Here is a 21,819-nt window from a genome sequence, read left to right on the forward strand (position 1 = left end):
TCACAACAGGCGGCGCCCCGCCTTTAATGACGAAGCAGTCGCTGGTTTGGAGGGTATAGAATGCGGCCGGAGTGAGTGCCGTTTCTGAGCTGTGTGATAGCAAACCGGTGAGACGTTTCAGGTTAACACAATCCGCTCATCACCGAAGCTACAACGAAAATGCCTGATGCAAAATCAGCTGTTGCCGCAAGCAAGGAGCATGCTCTAGCCGTCACAAGAGATTACATTTCTCAGCCACGGTTGGGTAAGCAGCTCACCGATAGTGCCTGTCGACTGCTTTAGCTGGTTTCACACTGAAGTCTGCAACGTTAGTGTTCCTTGCCAAGAGTGTGGGAGGACTGTAGTGAAAAAATTTATATAGTAATATCCTTTTTACGAACCAGAAAGATTTGCGAGCCCCACTGCTCACTCACATTCAGCAGCTCAAATGTGGGCTGTTGAGTCTGACGCCTACCCATTTGTTCCAGTATCGCACCTACCGCGCTTTTATTTTGTGTGAAATAGACACTTCGAAGATCAAAAAACAGTTAAGTTGATTCTAGTAACCAACAACCGTTCGCAATAAACATTAGAGCAGCGTTTACAGAGTTCAGCTCAAGCAGTTGCACTGAGCCCGTAGTCATGTGACTGCGGATGTCATGTGCCTACTCGCGGGATAACGCCCGTAGTGCGCTGCTACTTCTAGTTTGAGAACGGTTTACGTATTTTGCCTTCTGTATTACTTCTTCCTGGAACAATACTTTTTAACTATCTGTGTAATGACTACCGCCACATGGTTCATATAACTTCTGGGGTTGGACTGTACTGGTAGGTTTGTATATAGACTTGGTCCAATTTTTGTCAGTGTCGCTGTGCAAAGAAGTTTTGAGTTGGTAATTCGAGTTTTGTGGTTTGTGTAATAAGCGCTTTTTTACTTCTAGTATACAAGACCGTCTGTGGTGTCAACGGCCCCTTGGTCATTTTGGATGAAGTCAAGGTGATTCTATGCTTAGTTTATTTAGGCACTGCAACTCTGTTAAACTGCAAGGTGGTTTATTTATTGTGTGTGTGTGTGTGTGTGTGAGGGAGAGAGAAAGTGAGTGAATGCTGCGACTACATTTCTGGTGCTAAGTATTGGTTGAGTACGTGCAAAGTACGAAATGCATGCAGCGTGAAAATGTTCGGGAATTTCCCCGCTATTTTAAATGTGCCTCTTGTAATGTTATATTTCTGCAGCCATTAAAGAGAGCACGCTGACTGTGGGCACAAACAGTAGTTGTAGAAAAATTTTACCTTGCTGTACTCATTCAGTAAATATTGCGGACATGCTTCATTAGGGCACACATGTGCTTCTTCTGCAGTGTACTCAGTGGAAAGAGCACTTTATTACCATAAAATCTATTCTTCGGCAGGAGCTACTAAAAAGAGATTGCTATCCCTGTTTATTTGTATGTGTGCAATAATGTGTTCTTACTAGTACAGTAATAACTGCTTCCCAACAGCATTTAGTCAGTCTCATGATCTTCTAACCTTTTTCAGTTTCCGAAATATGCCGAAATTGTTCAGTTGGTCCTTGCGGATGGCACTGCCCGCACTGGGCAAGTACTGGAAGTCAGTGGATCAAAAGCTGTTGTACAGGTATGGATCGACGTCTTCAACTTTTTTCTCATTAAAAATTTTTATTTTGTGCTTGGTAATAGAGGCTGTCAGGAAAACATGTCTACTTGCACGCATTTATCTAGTCAGTTGCTCCTGTCAACTCAAAATTGATATCTGCGGTCCATGTCTTGTAGCAATCCATTTCGTTTTCCATTCTTTTCACTTCTCTTCATTCACTCAGCTGCCCCCACACTGCCATTATTGCCAGAATCAGCCACCTGTCATGACTGAAAATTTACTTTCATCTCATTTCTTGTATCTTCAGGATCACGTAAAGCATACAACTGCAGTGTGGATTGAGACTGTTTAATTATCAGCAAGTTTTGTCAAGTGCACAGAATGTTGACTTCATGCTGGAGTTCTCTACAGGAATGTCAGATATGAATACATAGACTATTTCATGTCTAGCACGCTTAGAGATCACCTATCCAAACACTTGAAAAGTATGCCTGATGTAAAACATTTTGAAAAACAAATTAAAGTGAACCTTTATTATGACACACTGGCGTCGAGAGCAAACACTCGGCCGTCTACTTTCCAACTTGTTTTGCTAAAACACTGTACATACATTATTCAAACTTTCAGCACAGGTGCAATCAGAAGTGTTTCAAGATGTGTGCAACACATTTTAAATGTCATTTTCATCAGTGCTTCTGCTTTTGATTCACTATTTTGGAATTAAATTATATTACAGTATTTGTAGAAGCTGCTAGCCCAGAACCTGAATGTTTAACTGCCTTTTGCAACTTTATGCATATTGTGGAATATCAAGCATATTAAGCCAAACTTAAGCAGTTTTGCTTTCAAATTGTGTATAGTACACTAATATGATGCTAGCCATTATTACGTAATGGCTGAACATGTTGTATGCTTGTGGTTTCTTGTGCCTAATGTGATGCACTGGTAAATCCCAGTTTGAAACCCGTTTCCTGTTTTTTTCTGGGGGATTGGCAGTAGAGCTGCCATTTTTACCAATGAGCTCAAGTTTCATAAACATAACTGCAGTGTTAATTCATGTGGTGCTCTGGTAGCCCTGATATAAAATGCTAAACATAAGTGAAGCTAGTCTCTTGTTTTGTTTCATGGCATTACACTGCTTAGTTGGGCAAGGTTAGCTAAAATTGAAGTTTTATTTATGGGCCCTACAGCATCTTTTATGAAAGGTATGGAATGTGTCTGGTATTAAGAGCATCTCCTCGTAAACATTTCTCGCGTTTGAATGCACCTTGTATGAACAGCTATCGGCAACCAAGTTTTCACGTCTTGGCTGCCTCTGTGTCCTTATTGTTGTTCAAATTACACTTGAAACAGTGCTGCCACACTTATGGGAATGATGCCCCCCAAGTTCCACCAATCATTAAATCAAATTAAATTAAATTGTGGTTCCCCCACTAAGGCGTGCCTTAGTGGGGGACTAAGGAAATTTCAACCTCCTGGGGATCTTTAATGTGCCCCTAATGCACGAGACACAGGCGTTTTTGCATTTCGCCTCTATCGAAATTCAGCCCCCGCAGCCGGGATTTGATCCCGCGACCTTGTGCTTAGCAGCGAAACACCACGGCAGGTACCAATCATTGTCAAGCTTTTCTATCGGGACAACCTCGAGATTGTGTGGCGCAGCCCTTTGGCATGCTACTCGGTCTCTGTAAGGACATAGTGTAGGCACAGTGGTATTGTTCTCTATCAGATGGTGTCATTGCCTCATCAATAACGATATTCTTGCACTTTTTCTTCTGCTGGAAGCACTGCTTGATGGCAACATCTAAAGAAATCCAGTCAATAGCAATAATGTTTAAAATGCAAAAAGTGATGGGAAGTTGAAAAGAGCAGGCAGTTCTTTTAGTGAAACCATAGGCTTCTTTCTTTGAGTACAGGAATAAATAGGCTCAGATATTTGTGACAGTATTGCCTAGTGGCTAAACAAGTTTAATTACCATATTCAAAAAAGTCAGTCTCTTCTATGTGCATGCTTGCTTGCATCCATGAGATTAAAACATTTTTTTTTTTTTTTTGCAGGTAACTTCTTATGACTACTTTTGTTTTTCATAACATGCACAGCAAGTGTTAAGTGACCACATTACCATCTAGTCTGTTCGTTTCATTCCCTTGTGGCCCTTGCCCTTCACAGTGGGTCCTAAATGTACAATTCAGAAAATTTATCCAGGTCTGATAGCACTTTAATGTTTCTTTTATAGATTTCTTGCAACCTCAGTGACAAGCTGTAGTGCTTTGTTCTCAGTAAAGCTAAGTTTTACATCTACTGCAGCAAAGGCAATATTCAGCTCATTTTTAAATATAATAGTCAACTCCAGATTGTTATGAAGTTCTTGCAAGGAGTAAATAAATTGCAAGCTCTTGCTCTTTGCCACTCAACTCGCAGTTGTACTCACCTTTTCGGCAGCATCAACCTGGACTACTTAATTCAACTTAATATACATTGCATGGTGGGGTGCATTACATATATTGGGGTGCATTGATCCGTTGGCCTGTTGTACTGGTGAGGTGGCATAAGCATTGGCATGTTTTTTCTTCAGGTGTTTGAAGGCACATCCGGTATTGATGCCAAGAACACTGTGTGCGAGTTCACTGGAGACATTTTGCGAATCCCAGTGTCTGAAGACATGCTTGGTAAGCTCTTATTTTTTAAGTGCCTGTGATAGAACAAGTGTTTCATTGTCTCGTGCCCATCTTATTTTAGGCAGAGTATTCAATGGCTCCGGCAAACCCATTGACAAAGGTCCACCAGTGTTGGCTGAAGACTTCCTGGATATTCAGGGTGAGGAGTTGTGCCATTCATTTTGGTGAAGTTGTTAAGATACTTTTATTTTTTTAATAACTTTTTTTTTCAGGCCAGCCAATCAACCCATGGTCTCGTATCTATCCGGAAGAAATGATTCAAACTGGGATCTCTGCCATTGACGTCATGAACAGTATTGCCCGAGGCCAGAAAATTCCCATCTTCTCTGCAGCTGGTCTTCCTCACAACGATGTAGGTGGACTTGTAGTCACTCATGTTTGGAAAGATGCAAATGCAGGTGCTGACCATTGGTGGTATTTTCAGATTGCTGCCCAGATCTGTCGTCAAGGCGGCCTTGTGAAGCTTCCTGGAAAGAGTGTGCTTGACTCTTCAGAAGACAACTTTGCCATTGTTTTTGCTGCTATGGGTGTAAGTATACCTACTGTTTGAGAATTGACATGTATTGTGAAAAAAGCTGTGCAACATCTAGCCTTTTATAAGCCAGAATGCTGTCGTCTTTCATGAGTACTGTTACCCATGTTCCTAAACTGTTGCAGCCATCCGAGAATGCTTAGTGTGGCTATGCAGATCCTGTAGCAGCTCAGCTGTTTTGAACAACTGAACTACTAGTCATTGGTTATGTCATGGTCATTTTTGTCAAACTGCAAGGCATTCATCTGGTTCTTCACAGGTGAACATGGAAACTGCAAGATTTTTCAAGCAGGACTTTGAAGAGAATGGCTCCATGGAGAATGTGTGTCTGTTCCTGAACTTGGCAAATGACCCAACGTAAGACTTTGAAATGGCATGCTGGCTGCCATTGCCCGATTTAGAATTTCTGTAATGTTATTCTCGGGGCTCTGCATCCCTGGCATGTACATTTTGTTGTTTGGTATGCCACTTAGTCTTAAAAGTATACATGAAGATTGAGCTCATTTAAGATTAAGCCCCTCCATATAGAAAAGGTGCACTATTATTCATTTTTCGGCCGTCGCTGCCATAGGAATACTATATTTGACTGCACCTTGGTGCACAAGAATGGTGCAGTGATGGTTTTTTTTTCTTTTCTGATTATCACGAAACTATCGGATTACTCTCAGTGGTATTGGTATTGGCATAGAAAATTCAAAAATATGAACATTTGCTGATTATGAGCCCTGTATGCTGATTTAACTCCTGGTTAACATGGGGAATAACTTCCTTCCCAAACGTGACTTCCAGGCCCTGAATAGAAGGAAACGACTTGGAAAACTTACAATTGCTTACTATGTAGGAGCAAGTTAACAGTTCTGCAGCTAATGCTTAAAAGTGAACTGACGCGCTCAACTTCAGCCTAAATGGAGCTCTATATTTGCGTTGTTCATGAGTGTACACATAATCATGAGTGGCTTGTTGGGCTAGTGGATACAAGGTTATACTAGGAGAATGCCAGCAAACTTGAAAAGGGGAAAAATCGAGCGGCTGACATCCAGCACCTTCCTGTCGCTTTGTCTATGTCTGCCTCTCGATTTTTCTCTTTTTCAAGTTTGCTGCCATTCTCCTACTGTACACATAATGTTCTGTCTTTGCTGGCTTGTCTGTATCGATGCAGACAAATGGTATTGACCCTTTTCGAGGAGCAGTTTGCTCTCGAAAGCAGTTTGCTTTCGAGGAGAGTTTGCTCTCACGTATGGCGCTTTCGGCAGCGCGCCATACGTTGCCTCAGCGAATGTGCACAAATACGAAACCATTACTGCTTCTGCCGCCCTGCTACTGTGTGATCAGCTGACTCGCACACAACCTTACGCCCACCCTATCGCCAACGTATCAGTAATAAGTGAATGGGAGCGCAATTGAACCAATGTGCCAACGCATGAGTGACGGCGACTACACCGGCAAGACATGTATGTTTGAAGCTGAACGTTTCGCGACGGTCCACACAGTAAGCGAGGGACTAGCGTTACATCTTTGCTACAAGCTACCGCAAAGTACAGAACATTTACATTCCAAGCTTTGTGCACTGCAAGAACAAATATATCGCAGCAGAACACACCCACGAGTGATTAGCCTGAAAATAAACAATCAGATAGTGGCCGCACCGAGGAACTTTGCTGAGTCAGAAACATGACAAGCCGCTGCTTCAAAATGTTTGCCAAATAAAGAACTAAGAGCACACTGATCCCGATTTAATTCATAAGCGGAAAGTTTGGATAACTTGGAATACATTTCCAGCCCCGCTTTTAGTACAAGCACCACATACGCTGCTCAAGCCGTTTGGACAAGGCGTCATGCGCTCTGAAAGCACTTACATGTCCTCTAAAGCTGTGGTCAAAGCTTCGTGTCGTGCACAAAGCCACCGTCTACGATACGCGTTGAACGGAGGTTTGCTGAGCCACACCGGCGTCACACGCTTGCATTGTAAACACAGAGGCAATGGAGGCAGCTGAGGCAAGCAGTGGATGCGTCAACACGTGATCAAACATGGCAGCGCCCACGGGAGGTCCACGAAAAGGGTCAATATAAAATAAATATGATGAGTGTTGTTGTAATTATATAGCAATCAATGCTACAGTCATGTTACAAAACATGATTTCTATTCTGCTTAATGATCTTATTGTTATCAGCTTGTTTCAACTTTCATGAACTTCAAGACACTAAAGGAAAGCAATAAATTGGAAAATACTGCCGTCACTGCTGCATTAGGATAGGTGGGGAGACTGCAGAGTTGCCAGGTTGTGTAAATGTTGCCAATATTCTATTCCGTCAGCCTATTCTAGCAGTCTAGATTGAAGAAATATATACTTTTTTTTTTTTTCTAATCAAGATTTTTATTCTGCTGCAAAGCAGTATGCGTCTTCTGCACACACATTGTGTGCCTACAAGTGCATTGCACTTAATTGGTTTGAATCCTAGTCTAATGGTGCACACAATCATTGGGATCACTGCAGCACCAAACCAACAATTAAACGTGAGAATGACAACGTAGGGAAAGTCGTAACGGTGTCTTCACATAAGCAACACAGTCTGCAACATCAGCAGCCCGCACTGAATGTTGCAGAAGCTTACCGATGCTGCAGTGTATTTTGGGGATTTTCTTGTGTGTTGTTTGCCATGCTGTGCTACAGTTTTATGTTGCTTGCTTATGTAGTCCTTGATATCAAATTCAGGTAAACAGTGCTACGAAATGGCCTAGTTGGTGGCAATTCGTATTGGTGAACTGCATTACGTGGTAACTGAGACAATACACATTGCGTCTGATTACCCTTCTGTGCTGTTATCACTTCTTGCAGTTGGCCGATATATTGTAGGTGACCGGTAGATGTAGTATATTTTTGCTTGCATACTTTGTCAGTCATTTGTAAATTTAATACAGAAATTTGAACTTGGCAGTTTGGTGCTAGTGCTCCTCAAAATCAGCTTGAGCAGTGCTGTCTCGCTTTGGTCCTGTACGTATAAGGGGATGTCAAAACTTTCATCAGTTGTGGAGCCTAAGGATGAGGCCAGTGATGGCTACAACCATGTAGTGAGGCTCTAGGACATATATTTCCTTTCTAATCCTGGAGCAGCAGCTGTCAGACCAGGAACTGCTTGTGGCCAGCCTCTGGTGGTGGCCATGAGGCTGCCACTATAGCCTCTTCAGTCACGAATTATGGTCGCCTCTCGATAAATGTATGAAATTTACATAATTTTATGCCAAGGTGCTGCAGACTCCATTAAGAGCAAGTCAAGGTGGTAGAATGACTTTCTGCATTTTATGATTATTCACCATAATTAGAGTGATTAACCAGCCGTGGTTGCTTTGTGGTTACGGTGTTGGGCTGCTCAGCACGAAATCGCGGGATCAAATCCTGGCCACGGCAACTGCATTTCGATGGGCGCGAAATGCCAAAACACCTATGTACTAAATTTAGGTGCACATCAAAGAATCCCAGGTGGTCCAAATTATTCTGGAGTCTCCCACTACGGCGTGTCTCATAATCAGACCGTGGTTTTGGCACGTAAAACTCCATAATTAATTTACCCTAAGCTTAATTGTTGTGGTCTATTCCTTGCCACAGCTGCACAGAAGTGGCAAAAATAAGTCGCGTGCACAAATGTGCACAACGTGACTGAAGGGGATAGAACACAGATGCCAACCCCTGAGAGCAATGCCTGTTTGGCAAGCAATAACGTGGCAGCACATACATGGTTGTGTTGACAGTAGGAGACGTAAAGGCCGGTTGTCAGCAGTGATGGCGCAGGGAGGGTGGCATAGGCCAGTTTCAGCACTGGTTTTACCACTTTCGGCTGAGTTCTGCTGCTTAGGTTTTAACACGGCATTATATGACAGGAAAAGGATTGAGGTAATGTGGATGCATGACCCACTGCGGTAGCTTAGTGGCTGTGGCATTGCATTGCTCAGCATGAGGTCACAATTTTATCTTGGTCGCAGTAGCTAAAATTTGATGAGGGTGAAATCTGCAAGTGTACTTAGATTTAGGGGCACATTAAAGAACGCCAGGTGGTCAAAAGTGAACCGGAGTTTCTCACTGTGTGCCTCATAATCAGGTCTGGGTTTTGGCACATAAAAACTCCAGAATTTAAATTAAAAATGTGGAAGCATGAGGAAGGAGGTATGTGTGGCCATATCAGACAAACACACGAGTGCATATCGCAAGGTCCGAGATCATGTACACTGGGCAAGGAGGTTTCTGAACAGGTTATCCGGGGCTGAAGATTCCTAAAGAGGGCACAAAGCTGTTGCACATAGTAGCAGGAAGAGTGAGCAGAAGAGGTGACCATGCTGGCAGGCAGAAAGGCGTGCCATTTAACCCTTTGAGGGTCAATTTTTTTCGGCACAAGTGACCCCCCAGGATCAAATTTATTATTGCAGATTTAAAATCTTCAGGCTGGCCTATTTCCAAAAAAAAAAATTGACCTCAATTTTTTTTTTTTTTTTGTGACCATATAATGTGACAAAAAATATTTTTCGTAGGTAGACATGCATTGTTTATTCATGAATACAGATGGACTTCCATAAATACTTATAAGAATAAAAAAGTAGATACACTGAAATAGATATATTCAGATTTGGGGGGGGGGGGCACTTGGGTAGTACTCATCGAAGGAATCACCGCTAGACTTGCTTGCAGCAGAGCAACCAGTGCGCACACCCATAGCATAATCGAACCGTGTGTGTGAGCGCACGCAAGAGAACTCTATGGTTGTGCGCCCATCAGAAAAACCGAATGAGTCGGAAACTGGCTGTAATCCTTTGTTCCATCGGTTTTTGCAAGCTGAGTCTCAAGAAAAAAAACGCAGGCATGGCAGTATCGTTCATATACAGCAGCATCGTTTGTATATACCAGTGCCCGCCTCTGAGCAGATGTAATTGCAACCCTGTGGGCAACAGATGAGCGAGCATCTAGCGGTGACCCTTTGAGAGATTAGAAACCAGATAGACGCCAGTTTTTACGAGTGCGACAAACGGAAACAGCTAGCGGAACACAACCAAAACTAACTGCCACACGCTCTTGCACGTGATGATGCGCGAGTGGTCGCTGAAACGCCAGCGTAAAGATGTCGTGGAATAAAAACCAAGAGACTACGGAGCAGAAAAAAATTAATTTGTATCCACACAGGGCAGCAGCACTTGCTAGGCAACAAAGAGTTGAAAAAGTGCCGCGTTTTTTTAACCTACAGACGGCGCCGTAAATATACAGCGTCGACCATTTGGGACTTGTTTGTGGCACCGTACATTTGCGGCATTGACCCTCAAAGCGTTAATAATTCAGTACTGGTACAATGTTCAAGTGAGGCTTACCGAGAAGGATGAGGGGCAGGACACTAGGACTATGCAAACGCATCTCATGAACACTTTATTGCCATTTTGAGGTGTTGGTGGAACTTCTCCATGTGCTTGTTGGTCTGATGGTGTTATTTTTTTTACCGTTGCATGTTTGCATAGTTTCCAAGTAAATAGAGCAGCACACTCTGGGACAGCTGTTCTCTCTACATCCACAGTCATGGACCACTTGCAGCACACACCAGTTGTTCGTAAGGGCCATATAACTGCCACACTATTGCATTAGACAGTAAATGTAGCTATTGTGCAGCTTTTGAAGGCAGGAGCTGTGGATATGCAACAGCCTCAGCTAAGCCCATAATGAATTCTTTGTCATTCACTGATTTGCACCATGTGCATTTTTGATCTCTCTCGCATATTCATTTATGGATCAAAGTAGTGTATGATTGAGACAAAACTGTTGTCAGTGTATTTTAATAAATGCCTGTTGAAACCAGACAGAAGTGGCTTGCTCACTTGTGCACTTGCTTGGCCTCCTTTACTTTTCAGTATTGAGAGGATCATCACACCACGTCTTGCCCTGACTACTGCCGAGTTCCTGGCCTACCAGTGTGAGAAGCACGTACTGGTGATCCTGACTGACATGTCTTCATATGCAGAAGCTTTGCGAGAGGTATCTGCTGCCCGAGAAGAAGTCCCTGGTCGACGTGGCTTTCCTGGTTACATGTACACTGACTTGGCCACCATATACGAGCGGGCTGGGCGGGTGGAGGGCCGCAATGGCTCCATCACACAGATTCCCATCTTAACCATGCCCAATGACGATATCACTCACCCCATACCTGACTTGACAGGCTACATTACTGAGGGCCAAGTGTATGTTGATCGGCAGCTGCACAATCGGCAGGTCAGTGCGGTGCTTTCACCTGCTGTGCATTGTTACAATACAGAGTGTGAAAGTGGCTATCTTTACATTTCTAGATCTATCCACCCATCAATGTGTTGCCATCCCTGTCTCGACTTATGAAATCTGCCATCGGAGAAGGCATGACGAGGAAGGACCATGCAGATGTCTCCAACCAGCTGGTAAGTGTCATTTTCATCTTAGCCAATGCTATAGTCGGGCACAACTTTAGAAGGCAGCAGCTTTTGCCCCTTTAAGGTGGACGCACACGAGCCTCCACCAATGGGCACTTGCTCTAGACGGATGTCGTGAGCCGGACGGACGGTGACCTCGCCAACAGAGAACATGGCAGTACACACTTAGAGCTGAGCCGAGTCGCGTCAGCGGGACTATTTTAGTCGCGGAGGCAATTGGCTGTCGTGCTTTGGTTATTGGGACGGGACCTCTCCTGCCTTCTTAAGTTGTACCCGACTATAGTTCCATTCTCTTAATTTTTATGATGGAGAGAGGTAAAAGTGCGAATGTCAAGACATTGTGCAAGAAAGGTTGTCTGTGAATGTACTTGCATACTTTGTTCCATTTGAAATGAATTGTCTTACTATATCTCACACTCAGTAACTAAATAAAAAATTTGAAAGATGTCTTTCAAGAATTAACATAGCATATATTGAAGACATCAGTTCGTGAAACTGCCAGAAATTGAAGATGGCAAAGTGGCAAGTTACGTAAATTAAAATGAACATATTTGGAAATTGGCGTGATTATTAGACAAATGACAGTGCACGAGAATAAATTGGAACCGTATGTATGTATGCAGTATAAAAATTCACTTTCTAGACTTTCTAAATGTTGAGTAATAAAACCAAAGACCCACTGAAGTTTTCACAATATTTTAACACATGTAACGAAGCCGATTAGCCCGGCGCATCTCCAGCATATGAGATACGAAGAAGTGCCAGTCAGTCAGGCGCATCACCAGCGCTTTACGCACAGGGCGCCGGTTCTGACTGCTGTTTCTCTTTGTTTCAGAAAACTATGCTTAAAAAGAAGTATGTGGAAATGTTGTTCGAAACATTTTGCAGGTATTAGCTGGCTATCTAACATTGTTTGGGGTTCCACAGAGTGTTACCAGATGGTGTGATGTGTCCATGTAAGGCGAGTGATTGTGTGTGTGATGCGAGCACGTGTATGACAACAGCAAGATAACAGCGTGACAGCGATAACAGGACAATTGATTTATTTTATACACTGGTGAAGAAACATTGCAACTTGTTCCAACATGGGCCAATCACGAAGGTGGTACAATGTCATATGGCATTAGTGTTTGCTGTTATAAAAAGGTGGTGCAACGTCGCATAGTGTCTCAAAGCAGTATCTGTCGCAAGGAAGGATCGGTAGAAAAAACTGGCAGGGGCCATTTATTAATGCTATCTGATGTAATGCCGGCGAAGGACGGTGGTAAGGTTGGCATGGCAATTCATTACGCATTCCATTCCTGCATCTGTGCCCTAATGGAAATTGGCACATGCTCTTTTCTAAGCAAATTGTTGCTATGCAAAGTGATGCTTGTGCCAATGGTCTCAAAGTGCTAGTTGGTACAAGAATGCATGTGTCCGTGGCCTAATAGGTACAATGTAAAAAAATTTTACCCCTTGGAGCTTATTTTATCCCTATACATTTTATCGTCTGTCTTGCACGCACTTTTTTTAGAAATGCATGGCTGATACTTTCTTGTCAGAAACGCTGTTACACTGCTACGCGCATGCCGTTTGCAGTGGCATAGCCAGGGGATGGCACACTGGGCACGTGCCCCCGCCCAAAATTTGTGTTACTTTGCGGCCTTCCCAGCCACCCCCCTCAAAAGAAAAATAAATCTGGCTACGCCACTGGCCAGTTCATAACCTGAAAGTACTGGGAATGAATGTTAAGGAAAGTGCACACAAGATAGATGATTGTTTGGAGACAAGATAAGCTCCAGGGGTGCAAGTTTTTCTTTGCATGTTCAGCATTGTGATGTTGGCTGAGGAACCCTAGTTCAAATCCCACCATTGGACACACTTTTTTTGAGGCACGAAACGAGGCTGAACAGGAACCTACCTACTGCAATGTGCCTGGTATGAGGAAATAATGCTTCTCATTGAAACTGCCTTTTGCGGTCTATGCACACGGAAAGTGGAACAGAAAATTGATAGCTTGAGCAGGTTGTGTGTGGTAGTGGTCCGAATTGTCAATTTTGCAAAATCTAAAAAACCACTGAGCAAAACTGACTTGAAGATTTTTCCAGGTAAGGAAAAAATTTTGCCAACAATGTTCAAATATGATACATTGTAAACAAAGCCAGTATTACATTTTTTGTTCTTGACTACATTAGCCTGTTTGATCCTGAAAACGGCTGACATCATTCTACTTTAGTTCCTGGCACTTACCTACAGTAAGAATTGATATTGCCACAAACTGGCCACACTTTGCTGAATCTCATCACACTATAACGAAGGGCATTTTGGCGTACATATACTAGCTATTAAAGGTGGTCCATGTGATATAAGCTTGGTGGCATTGGCCTGCAAAGTCCCTAGTAAGCTGTGCAGGAGGTGGTGATCACAGCACTCTTCCTTCTCACAGTGAGCATGTATCTTCTAGTGTTGCAGATCTGCCCTCCGCACTGCGGTTGCTGAGTCAGTAGTATCATTTTTGATGCACTGAGTTTGATACCCCAAAATGCTGATTTGAGCACAGGAAGCTTAACACAAAACATGCAACACTTCCAGTGCTTCGAAAGAAACAAAAAATATTTAGAGTAAAAGATAAGAGGGTAGGGAGGATGCTGGTCTTCAACTTGACACTTGAAGGACCAGTGTCCTCCCTGTCCTGTTCTGTTTTACTCTCTGAATATTTTCTGTTTCTTCTAAAGTGCTGGAAATGCATCAGTTATCAGAAATCCAACTAGCCCAGCTTTCTGTCATAACAAAACACATGGTGTTTTTGACACAGTGGGGCGGAGCTTAAGCTATGGTGGCATAGCTTTGCAAACCATACTGAACTGAATAATCATTTACTACTGTGCTAATACAATAACTGAAAAATTCTTATATATATATATACATATATATACACACACATGAATGTGCCCGCCATGGCCTGAAATAAAGGTAAAGTTTTAATTTTCCTTTGTGTAAAATGGTTTGTGAATCAGCCAGGTTTTTTCTTTCCTAGTGGGAAAAAAAAAATTGAGTCACACATGTAAACATTCTGTTAGAGCAGAAAGAAATATGTGATAAACTGTGCTGCAACAAATTTTTGTGGCACCTTGAGACTTAGACCAGCTACTTTTGTTGGTCTTTAGTAACACTGGTTTGTTTTCAGTATGAATATATATAGGGGGTGATGGCCAGTGGGTGGTTTGGCATTTTGGCAGTGGAGGCAAATAATTTGCCAAAATTTAGAAAAAGCATGAACTGAGTGTTATTTATTTTGTCTTTCGTCTAATTTTGGCAAAGTAACTAGCCAACGTTTGCAAAACTATCAAAAGCACCATCAAAAATGGAAGTTGTCAAATGATAGTAATATGATAGATAATTTTTTACATTATCGATACTTTAAAAAAACTACCCTTGACTGGGCATGGGTTCAAAGCCACACTGCCGACGGGTTCCCACCAGTTATCCCATGGGCACAGGTGTCCCCCGGCCTGACACTCTGCTTTCTTTAGAGATTAACTGTTCTGGGGAAGGAGTAGTTTGCATCATGCAAATCTTGTCAAACCCTGTGGGCACAACAAAGCCTTGAAAAGGGAGGGAGGGGGATGTCTGGACCGCTCCATGGCGGCAATTTCCCATGTGGCATCCCAAAGCACCTATTAGGCGGGGATGCCCTTGGGTTGAAGACTTGCATCCCTTTCCAAGTGCCGAGATTCCATAATGGCCGAGCAACTGGGCGGGAGCGCATTTGTACTTATTTTAATGGTAGGTGCCTGGTGGCGGCTCTAGTTCCCTCTCGCAGCCGCGCAGATGCTCTCCGACAAGGCACGCCTAGGAATTGCGCCTAGAGAACTCTATATGGCTCCCTTTCGAGATGCAAACCCATACAAGCAGCCAAGCACCAGGCCAGGCGACACCTCTACCCAGTAGAACTGGTGGGTTTCTGGCTACACCGCGTTTCGAACCCAGTACCTACCACATACGAGGTGGATGCTCAACCACTAAGCCACCAGCCTATTGAATTCTTTGCCATCGATGCAGTGATTGCTCCTGGCGGAGGCATGCGCAGTTGTCGCACACGTCACTTAACCCCTTAAATGTTTTGGACGAGCTCAGTTCATCAACGCGATCCTAGTAAATTTTGCTTTCGCTGAGCTTAGCTCGTTAACGGCAATATTCCTCGTTTCAAAGCAATTATGACGAACTTGGTACGTCCCCTTAGTTCTTTTTTTTTTTTTTTTTTTCAACATAATAGACGGCTGGCCTTGCCAGTGTTTGATACCAGCGTTTATTTTGCTCTTTTTTTTTTTTTCTACATAGATGTCAGCACTCTTTCAGCGCCTCGAAGGCCGCATTGATTCAGTCCCCGCATTCTCCATCATAGATGGCTGCCATTTTGTCAGCACTGGAGGGGCGCATTTATTGCTGTCTGTTTTATACTACATAGATGGCAGCACTTCGTCAGTGCTCAAAGATTGAGTTTCTGGAATCGCGCGCCTTTTGGCAGATTTGGAATGATGGCGTCTGCAACTGACAGCTTGCACGTGAGTCACTCATGCAAAAAAATCCGCTGCTCGACTCTGACAGTGAAAACAAAAGCGATGCACTAAGGTTTTGTTCTTCAAGCAAAGAGATGATGAGAGTCCTCTCATCCTTTCTTCAACCGTAGGTGATGATTCGGAAATCAAAGACGACATTGACTTGGCCCAACAGTGATGCAGGGTAGATGCCAACAGCCCCCCTCCATGTCCGGAGAGGGGCTGTCGGCGCCGCTGCCGCCACTGCGCCAGGCAGCTGACATGCCCCAAGCTTAACGCATTGTACTGCGGCAAGACGAAGAGAAGCACTGCTTATTACGTCATTCAAAATGATGATTGTCGGCACTCATCTCGTAGAAAAAGGAGCCAGCTTCGTAGTTTCTGGGCGAGGTTTTGGTGTAGCCTCTGACGTCGCAAACACAAGGCGGCCAGTAAAATATTATACATTCGTGGGAATGAGTTGGGAAGATGCAAGCAATCTTTAAAATTAATTTTTAGGAAAACTAAATGACTTGCAGTCATGTCGTTTGGCACAGATAATCAGAGTGCAATAGAGAACTATGTATTAAATGTTATTAAAGTCAGTGGACACCGAAAGATTGCTGCAGTTGCACTCTAAGGTCGGTATGGACTCCCAAGGTTGCCCGGAGAAAAAGAAGCCAGGTGTGTTGAAGCAGCGTTGGCATTTTGCCAGGCAAAGTGATTCAGTCTGATCACGGCGTCAGTCTTGGGCTGATAGAGAGTGTGCAGCAGCTCCACTGCAAAATGCAGCTGCAACGTTTTACAGAAGCGTACGACCATTCATGCATGTTCAACAGAAGAGATCGTCTAACGCTTGCAGAATGCACCCGAGTGTGCTATAACTAATTGTAACAACAGTGAAACACTTTTTTTTTTTTTTTTCAGGTGTTTTATGCAAGTTTTTCAATGCTTATGTTGTCAGCATTAGTGCCTTTCACAGAGGTGCAAAGAACTGGCTTCCTAATGTGAAGCATTCGTTGGCTATTCCAGCAACTTAGTGTCTAGGTATGTCTTGCCTTGATACACTGCACCACCTTCAGGAATGGTCGCCGTCATGCTGCTGCTGTTGCCATGTCACCGTCACCACAGGCATTTTCATGCCATTGTTGTCTCTGTCGTCATTGCCATCATTGTTGTCAATGTGCCATCATCTTATCATTGTTGCACACACGCTCGCATCACATGGACACATTCAACCATCTGGTAACACTTTTTGCAACCCTAAACAAGGCTAGATAGCCAGCTACCCGCTAAACATCTCGCATAGCATTGATTTCTGCAATCTTTGAAGTATCATTTGCTGTTCAATTTTAAAAGGTCGTGGGAATAAGTTGAGCAGTGTATTTTGTCACTGTCTCTAGGTGTTCAACATTCGTGGATTACTTTCTAACCTCATTTTGATTTTTGTGTAGTATGCCTGCTACGCCATTGGCAAAGATGTACAAGCAATGAAGGCAGTTGTTGGAGAAGAAGCTTTAAGCGCTGAGGACTTGCTTTACCTGGAGTTCCTTACAAAGTTTGAAAAGAATTTCATCTCCCAAGGTAAGAGTACATGTATAGTTGAAGCTCAAGACATCGCCCTTTCGCTGTTGCAGAAAGCATTTTTGGACACTATGTCGTGGGCTGTATCTTCATTGCACTGTGTGTGCACCTCTGGTGTAAAGTAACCGGCTAAGTCATCCACTTGCTTGTAAGCTTTCTGAATTCTAATTTCGCCTACAAGCTAAAGTTCTTGTTTTATTTAAAAATGTCTACTGCACATGCTCACTAACGTACACATAGGCCTAACTGATGGGTTAATGAAAATTACGATCACTGACCAAGTCAAAAAAGTTGTTTTGACATTACAGGCTCCAAAACGTCAAAACAACTTTTTTGACTTGGTCAGTGACTGCAATTTTCATTAACCCAACATGCTACCTGACCAGACGAGCTTTCGTCGAAGTCTTGACTATAGGCTCCCTTCAATGGTCAGGCGGCGCAGCGATCGGCTCAGCCGTCAGCGCCGCCGTGTCAGTTCCGCGAAACACCGAGGCGGCCACTTCTACGAAGGCATGCTTCTGCGGCGCTCATTTGAAACAAGTCGGGCGTTCTAAACTGTGGTTTTTAAGGCAATTGAAAACATTGAGGCCCATTTTCGACCACCGACACTCGAGAAAGGACGTCAACTTTACGACAACAACCATGTATTTCGTGTCAAAAGAGTAAACAGGACGGACATCGCAGCAAAGTTCTTGTCACGACAAATAAAGCACGTTTACGACGTCGAACTCAAAGTAAGTGAACAAATAAATAATTTATTCCGTTTAAGGGGGAAAATACGGCTGTAGACGTTTTTCAACTTTCATTTGTATCTTCAGTATACTTCGAGCGTGCCTTGCTTATCACATTTGTCGAGGTTTTGGCGAGTTGGAAGGTAACTTGAATGATTCTTTATGGCGCTTTTTTCTCCGTTGACAAAGTGCCTCGAGCATATTCTGGTGTTGTCATTCGGGCTCCAGTGGGAGAGGTCATCATCGCTGAAACATAACAGAGCAATCAGCTGACACTAAGCAACACCTGAACAAATGTGTGCTAGCGTGCGCGAGAGAAGTGCTATTTTGCGAATACTCGATGTGTGCTGCGGTGCACTCCAGCCTTAGTTCTGTTGTTCTAAACGCGAGAAAACGTCGGCATGAATCAGCCCGGTTTCAGCAATCGCGTCTTGATCCAGGCGCAGAAAGGAGCTGCACGTTGCCTTATTAATGCACAAGAACTACAGTGCGTACAAAGGTCCAACGCGGAGCGCTTACGAAGCTAGATTTGACACATAACAACCACTGCGCATTTGTTTTGGTGCGAGAATAGCTAAACAATTATCCAAACCAATTTACAACAGAGGGAATCAGATCACGCGTGTTTAAGCAGTTGTCGCTTTATTGTGCGTTTTCATGGATGCTGCCTCATGTTTTTTTTTTTTTTTTTAATTTTGCGTTTGCGTCATAGTTCAACAGAAATTCGCAAGAGTGACTCTTACTTGACGGCCCGAACCACGACGATCCACCTTTAGCCACCGGGTTTCTCCCCACAGCCTTGAAGGGAAGCGGCACAATTTGATGCTGACATCCTCTTCGCGGTTGTGAAAATACCTAAAGCAGCAGTATATGCGCATGTTATTTTTGTTCGCACTTCTCACGGAGGAGCTGCCGAGTGGTCGCGGACTCGCGGTGAATCCATTGAAAAATCTGAAAAGGAAGCTTTCAGGCGCGCCTGAGCGCAGTACGGACCAAGGTGAAATGGCGGTGAGGGCCTACTCGCAGGTGCTCACCGCCACTGCTAGGTGGCGCGACATGTACAGCCAAACTGCATTGCAGGGTGCCTATAGGCCTAACTGATGCACAATCTAGTGCTTCTTGACGGTATTGAGTTTTATTATTTCACGCCTGGTCTGCGCTCCAGCTTCAAGTGGGTTGCATTGCCATTTGGTGCTGAAACACCATTATGTTGCAGGATACAGTCTGCACACAGCACCTCAATAGCTGACCATGCATACAAGCTTTCAAGCATTTCATAGCTCGTTATAAGGCATTTATCAAAGATGGATTATCCACATAAGATTCCTTGTGGAGAGGAAGCTCGCTTAAGGGGAGTGGCTACACTTAAAAGCCAACTTATTTACGGATAGATTTGGACATTTATGGATAGATAGAGCGACAACGTTTAACATTTGTTAGGTGGTGAAAAGCAGTCGCCTGAGACGGAATAAGCAAGTACACGTGTCAATATTGCAAGTGTCAAAATTGTTGTTAGAGGAATCAAGGGAAAACATTCCAAAGCATCTTTATTGGGACTCAAAATTTTATGGAATGACTCTTATGGAAATTAAGTGTTTTTGAAGTGCAAGAACGATAACTGAAATTGCAATCTTTGGGCCAATTTCCGGCCTTTAAATGTAGCGTCCCCCCCTCAAGTTGTTTCCTTCATTTTACAGATGCTAGCCTGCATATTGCAACTGTTTTTGTGTGCATGGAACAGTGTTCCTATTGCACCAGAAAATGAGGCAAGTAGTGTGCACATGACATGCTACACACTCATGATGATTGCTGCATCCAGTAGTGGTGCAAGATATGGGGCTTATTTATGACAGCTCCACTATAAGTGAAATTATGTAATGTTCTAAGGCAAGCATCCTATTAAAAGCACTGCTAAAGTTGTCAAAAATGAGCCAAAGCCAGTCTGAGGCATGTAAAAGGTCATTTATGGCATTGGAGTAGTGTACTGTGGCATGGGGGCACACTTTCTAAATTGGAGCTTGTTGCCTTTCTCCATTCTACCATGCATAATGCAGAAAAGTGTGTTGACTGAGAACCAGTGAATATTGGCCATCAAAAGGCCAAAGGTGCATCCACAGTTTCAAGTGAAGTTATTGAACCTGTGTAACCTCGTCTCTGTGATTGCAGGAGGCTACGAGAACAGAACTATCTTTGAGTCTCTGGACATTGGCTGGCAGTTGCTGCGCATATTCCCCAAGGAGATGCTGAAGCGAATTCCCCAGTCACTACTGCAGGAATTTTACCCACGCGATGGCAGACAAGGTGCCGATGCCAAGTAGTCAAGCCGGCTGCACTCTCCAGTCACGTGGGGCCGGCCCAGCCTTCACCTTGCATTCCAAATCAGGAAATCAGTGTATTTCTTTCTCCCCCACCTTCACTCTGGCACGGCATCTTTGCTGGTCAGGACCTTGTAATGTAGTGAATGTGTATACTTGTACACTTGTTTCATTCAGCTGTTGTAAGATGGTGCTCACATCAGTTATTATGTAGTGTTAAATGCTGAGCAGCAGTGTCTTGCAAAAATGCTTGGTGTAAAAGCTAGCAGACGTAGCAATAATTTTTTTTTGTCCATCTTAGGCTACATCTTGTCGTGATCACTGCCACCAGCAGCATTTTGCTTGTTGTGTTGCACACACTGGCTACAAGTGGCTTTCAATAGTCTAGGAGGCTGGTGCCAGTATTTTATTTAAGTGTTTTCAGCTGATGGTGAATAAACAAGTTTAAAATATCAAGTTGTTTTTTTTTTTCTTTTCTGTATTTTGCTGTGACAAATGTGCTTGAAACTAGTGGCTTCATTTAGCAGCTTCAACCGAGATGGTGCAGTCTAAAAAGTGAAGTTCAGCAATGCTTGGTGTGGGGGCGACCCTAGTAACTGCAGAAGGGGCATAGATGTGTTGTCTTGCACATGGCAAACTTGAGGCTGCTGAAAAGTGCCAGCAACAAAGTGCCAGAGAATTTTTAACAAACTGCCTAGCAAGTCTGACTCTTTGGCCTGTTTCACCATTTCTTTTGAATGCCAGAAGCTAGGCATGCCTGTCCATTTTGTTGAGGTTTCCCATTTCCAGGTAAAATCGGGTTCTGGAATTTTGCAGTCGAAAGTAGTTTAAGCAAGATATGCTTGAACCTAGATTCCTCAACAGAATGCCCGTTCCAGGAAATGTTAATACAGTAACAAGAAAAATGTTTAGGATTTCCAGACGGCGATTTGACCGGTGATGTTCTTCAGTCAGTGTGACGGAGATGTCAATGTTAAGCTGCAAAATACTGCCAATAAACTTGCCATGACATGGCAGTAAGGGTTGTGCTGTATTGGAGAGAATTGTTAATATTTTATGCTCCAAATAGGACAGTATATGTAGTCCATACTTGACCTAAACACACCTTAGTGCTTCTTCTGTGGAGAGTGCTGGAGATTCCTAATTATGGTGCTTTGAATGTGCTTGCTTAATGCATCTTCATTCTAAAGAATACAATGTTTCTTAAAAGTTCAATCGCTATAGTTGTGTATTGTACATTGTTTGGCTTGTAGTGACCGAATGTCGATAGGAGCGAAATGCCAAAACGCTCGTTACTCAAATTTAGGTGCACATTATAGAACCCCAGATGGTCAAAATTTATCCGGAGTCCCTTGCTATGACATGCCTAATCAGATCATAGTTTTGGCATGTAAAACCACACAATTAAAATTACTTTTTACATTGTTTGGCT

At 43.4% G+C, this 21,819-nt stretch overlaps 1 protein-coding gene across 1 annotated transcript; it reads left to right on the forward strand.

Moving 5' to 3' along the window:
* The first annotated feature begins 28 nt into the window (after window positions 1–28).
* Window positions 29–21,391, forward strand: LOC119460520 (V-type proton ATPase subunit B). Its single transcript, XM_037721442.2, has 12 exons — window positions 29–244; window positions 921–976; window positions 1,519–1,617; window positions 4,173–4,266; window positions 4,337–4,414; window positions 4,488–4,627; window positions 4,700–4,804; window positions 5,067–5,164; window positions 10,689–11,046; window positions 11,121–11,225; window positions 17,212–17,341; window positions 20,239–21,391. Exons 1-12 carry the CDS (start codon window positions 160–162, stop codon window positions 20,388–20,390), a joined length of 1,500 nt encoding a protein of 499 aa, XP_037577370.1. The 5' UTR covers window positions 29–159; the 3' UTR covers window positions 20,391–21,391.
* The last annotated feature ends 428 nt before the right edge of the window (window positions 21,392–21,819 follow it).

Source organism: Dermacentor silvarum, chromosome 1, assembly GCF_013339745.2.
Source record: "Dermacentor silvarum isolate Dsil-2018 chromosome 1, BIME_Dsil_1.4, whole genome shotgun sequence".
Classification (NCBI taxonomy): domain Eukaryota; kingdom Metazoa; phylum Arthropoda; class Arachnida; order Ixodida; family Ixodidae; genus Dermacentor; species Dermacentor silvarum.

Excerpts from the sequence above, each read along its gene's own strand:
- LOC119460520 (XM_037721442.2), top strand. The coding sequence starts at position 160 with ATGCCTGATGCAAAATCAGCTGTTGCCGCAAGCAAGGAGCATGCTCTA. Across the intron at positions 1,618-4,172 it reads GATCAAAAGCTGTTGTACAG|GTGTTTGAAGGCACATCCGG; the intron begins GTATGGATCGAC and ends TTTTTTCTTCAG. Across the intron at positions 4,628-4,699 it reads CTGGTCTTCCTCACAACGAT|ATTGCTGCCCAGATCTGTCG; the intron begins GTAGGTGGACTT and ends TGGTATTTTCAG.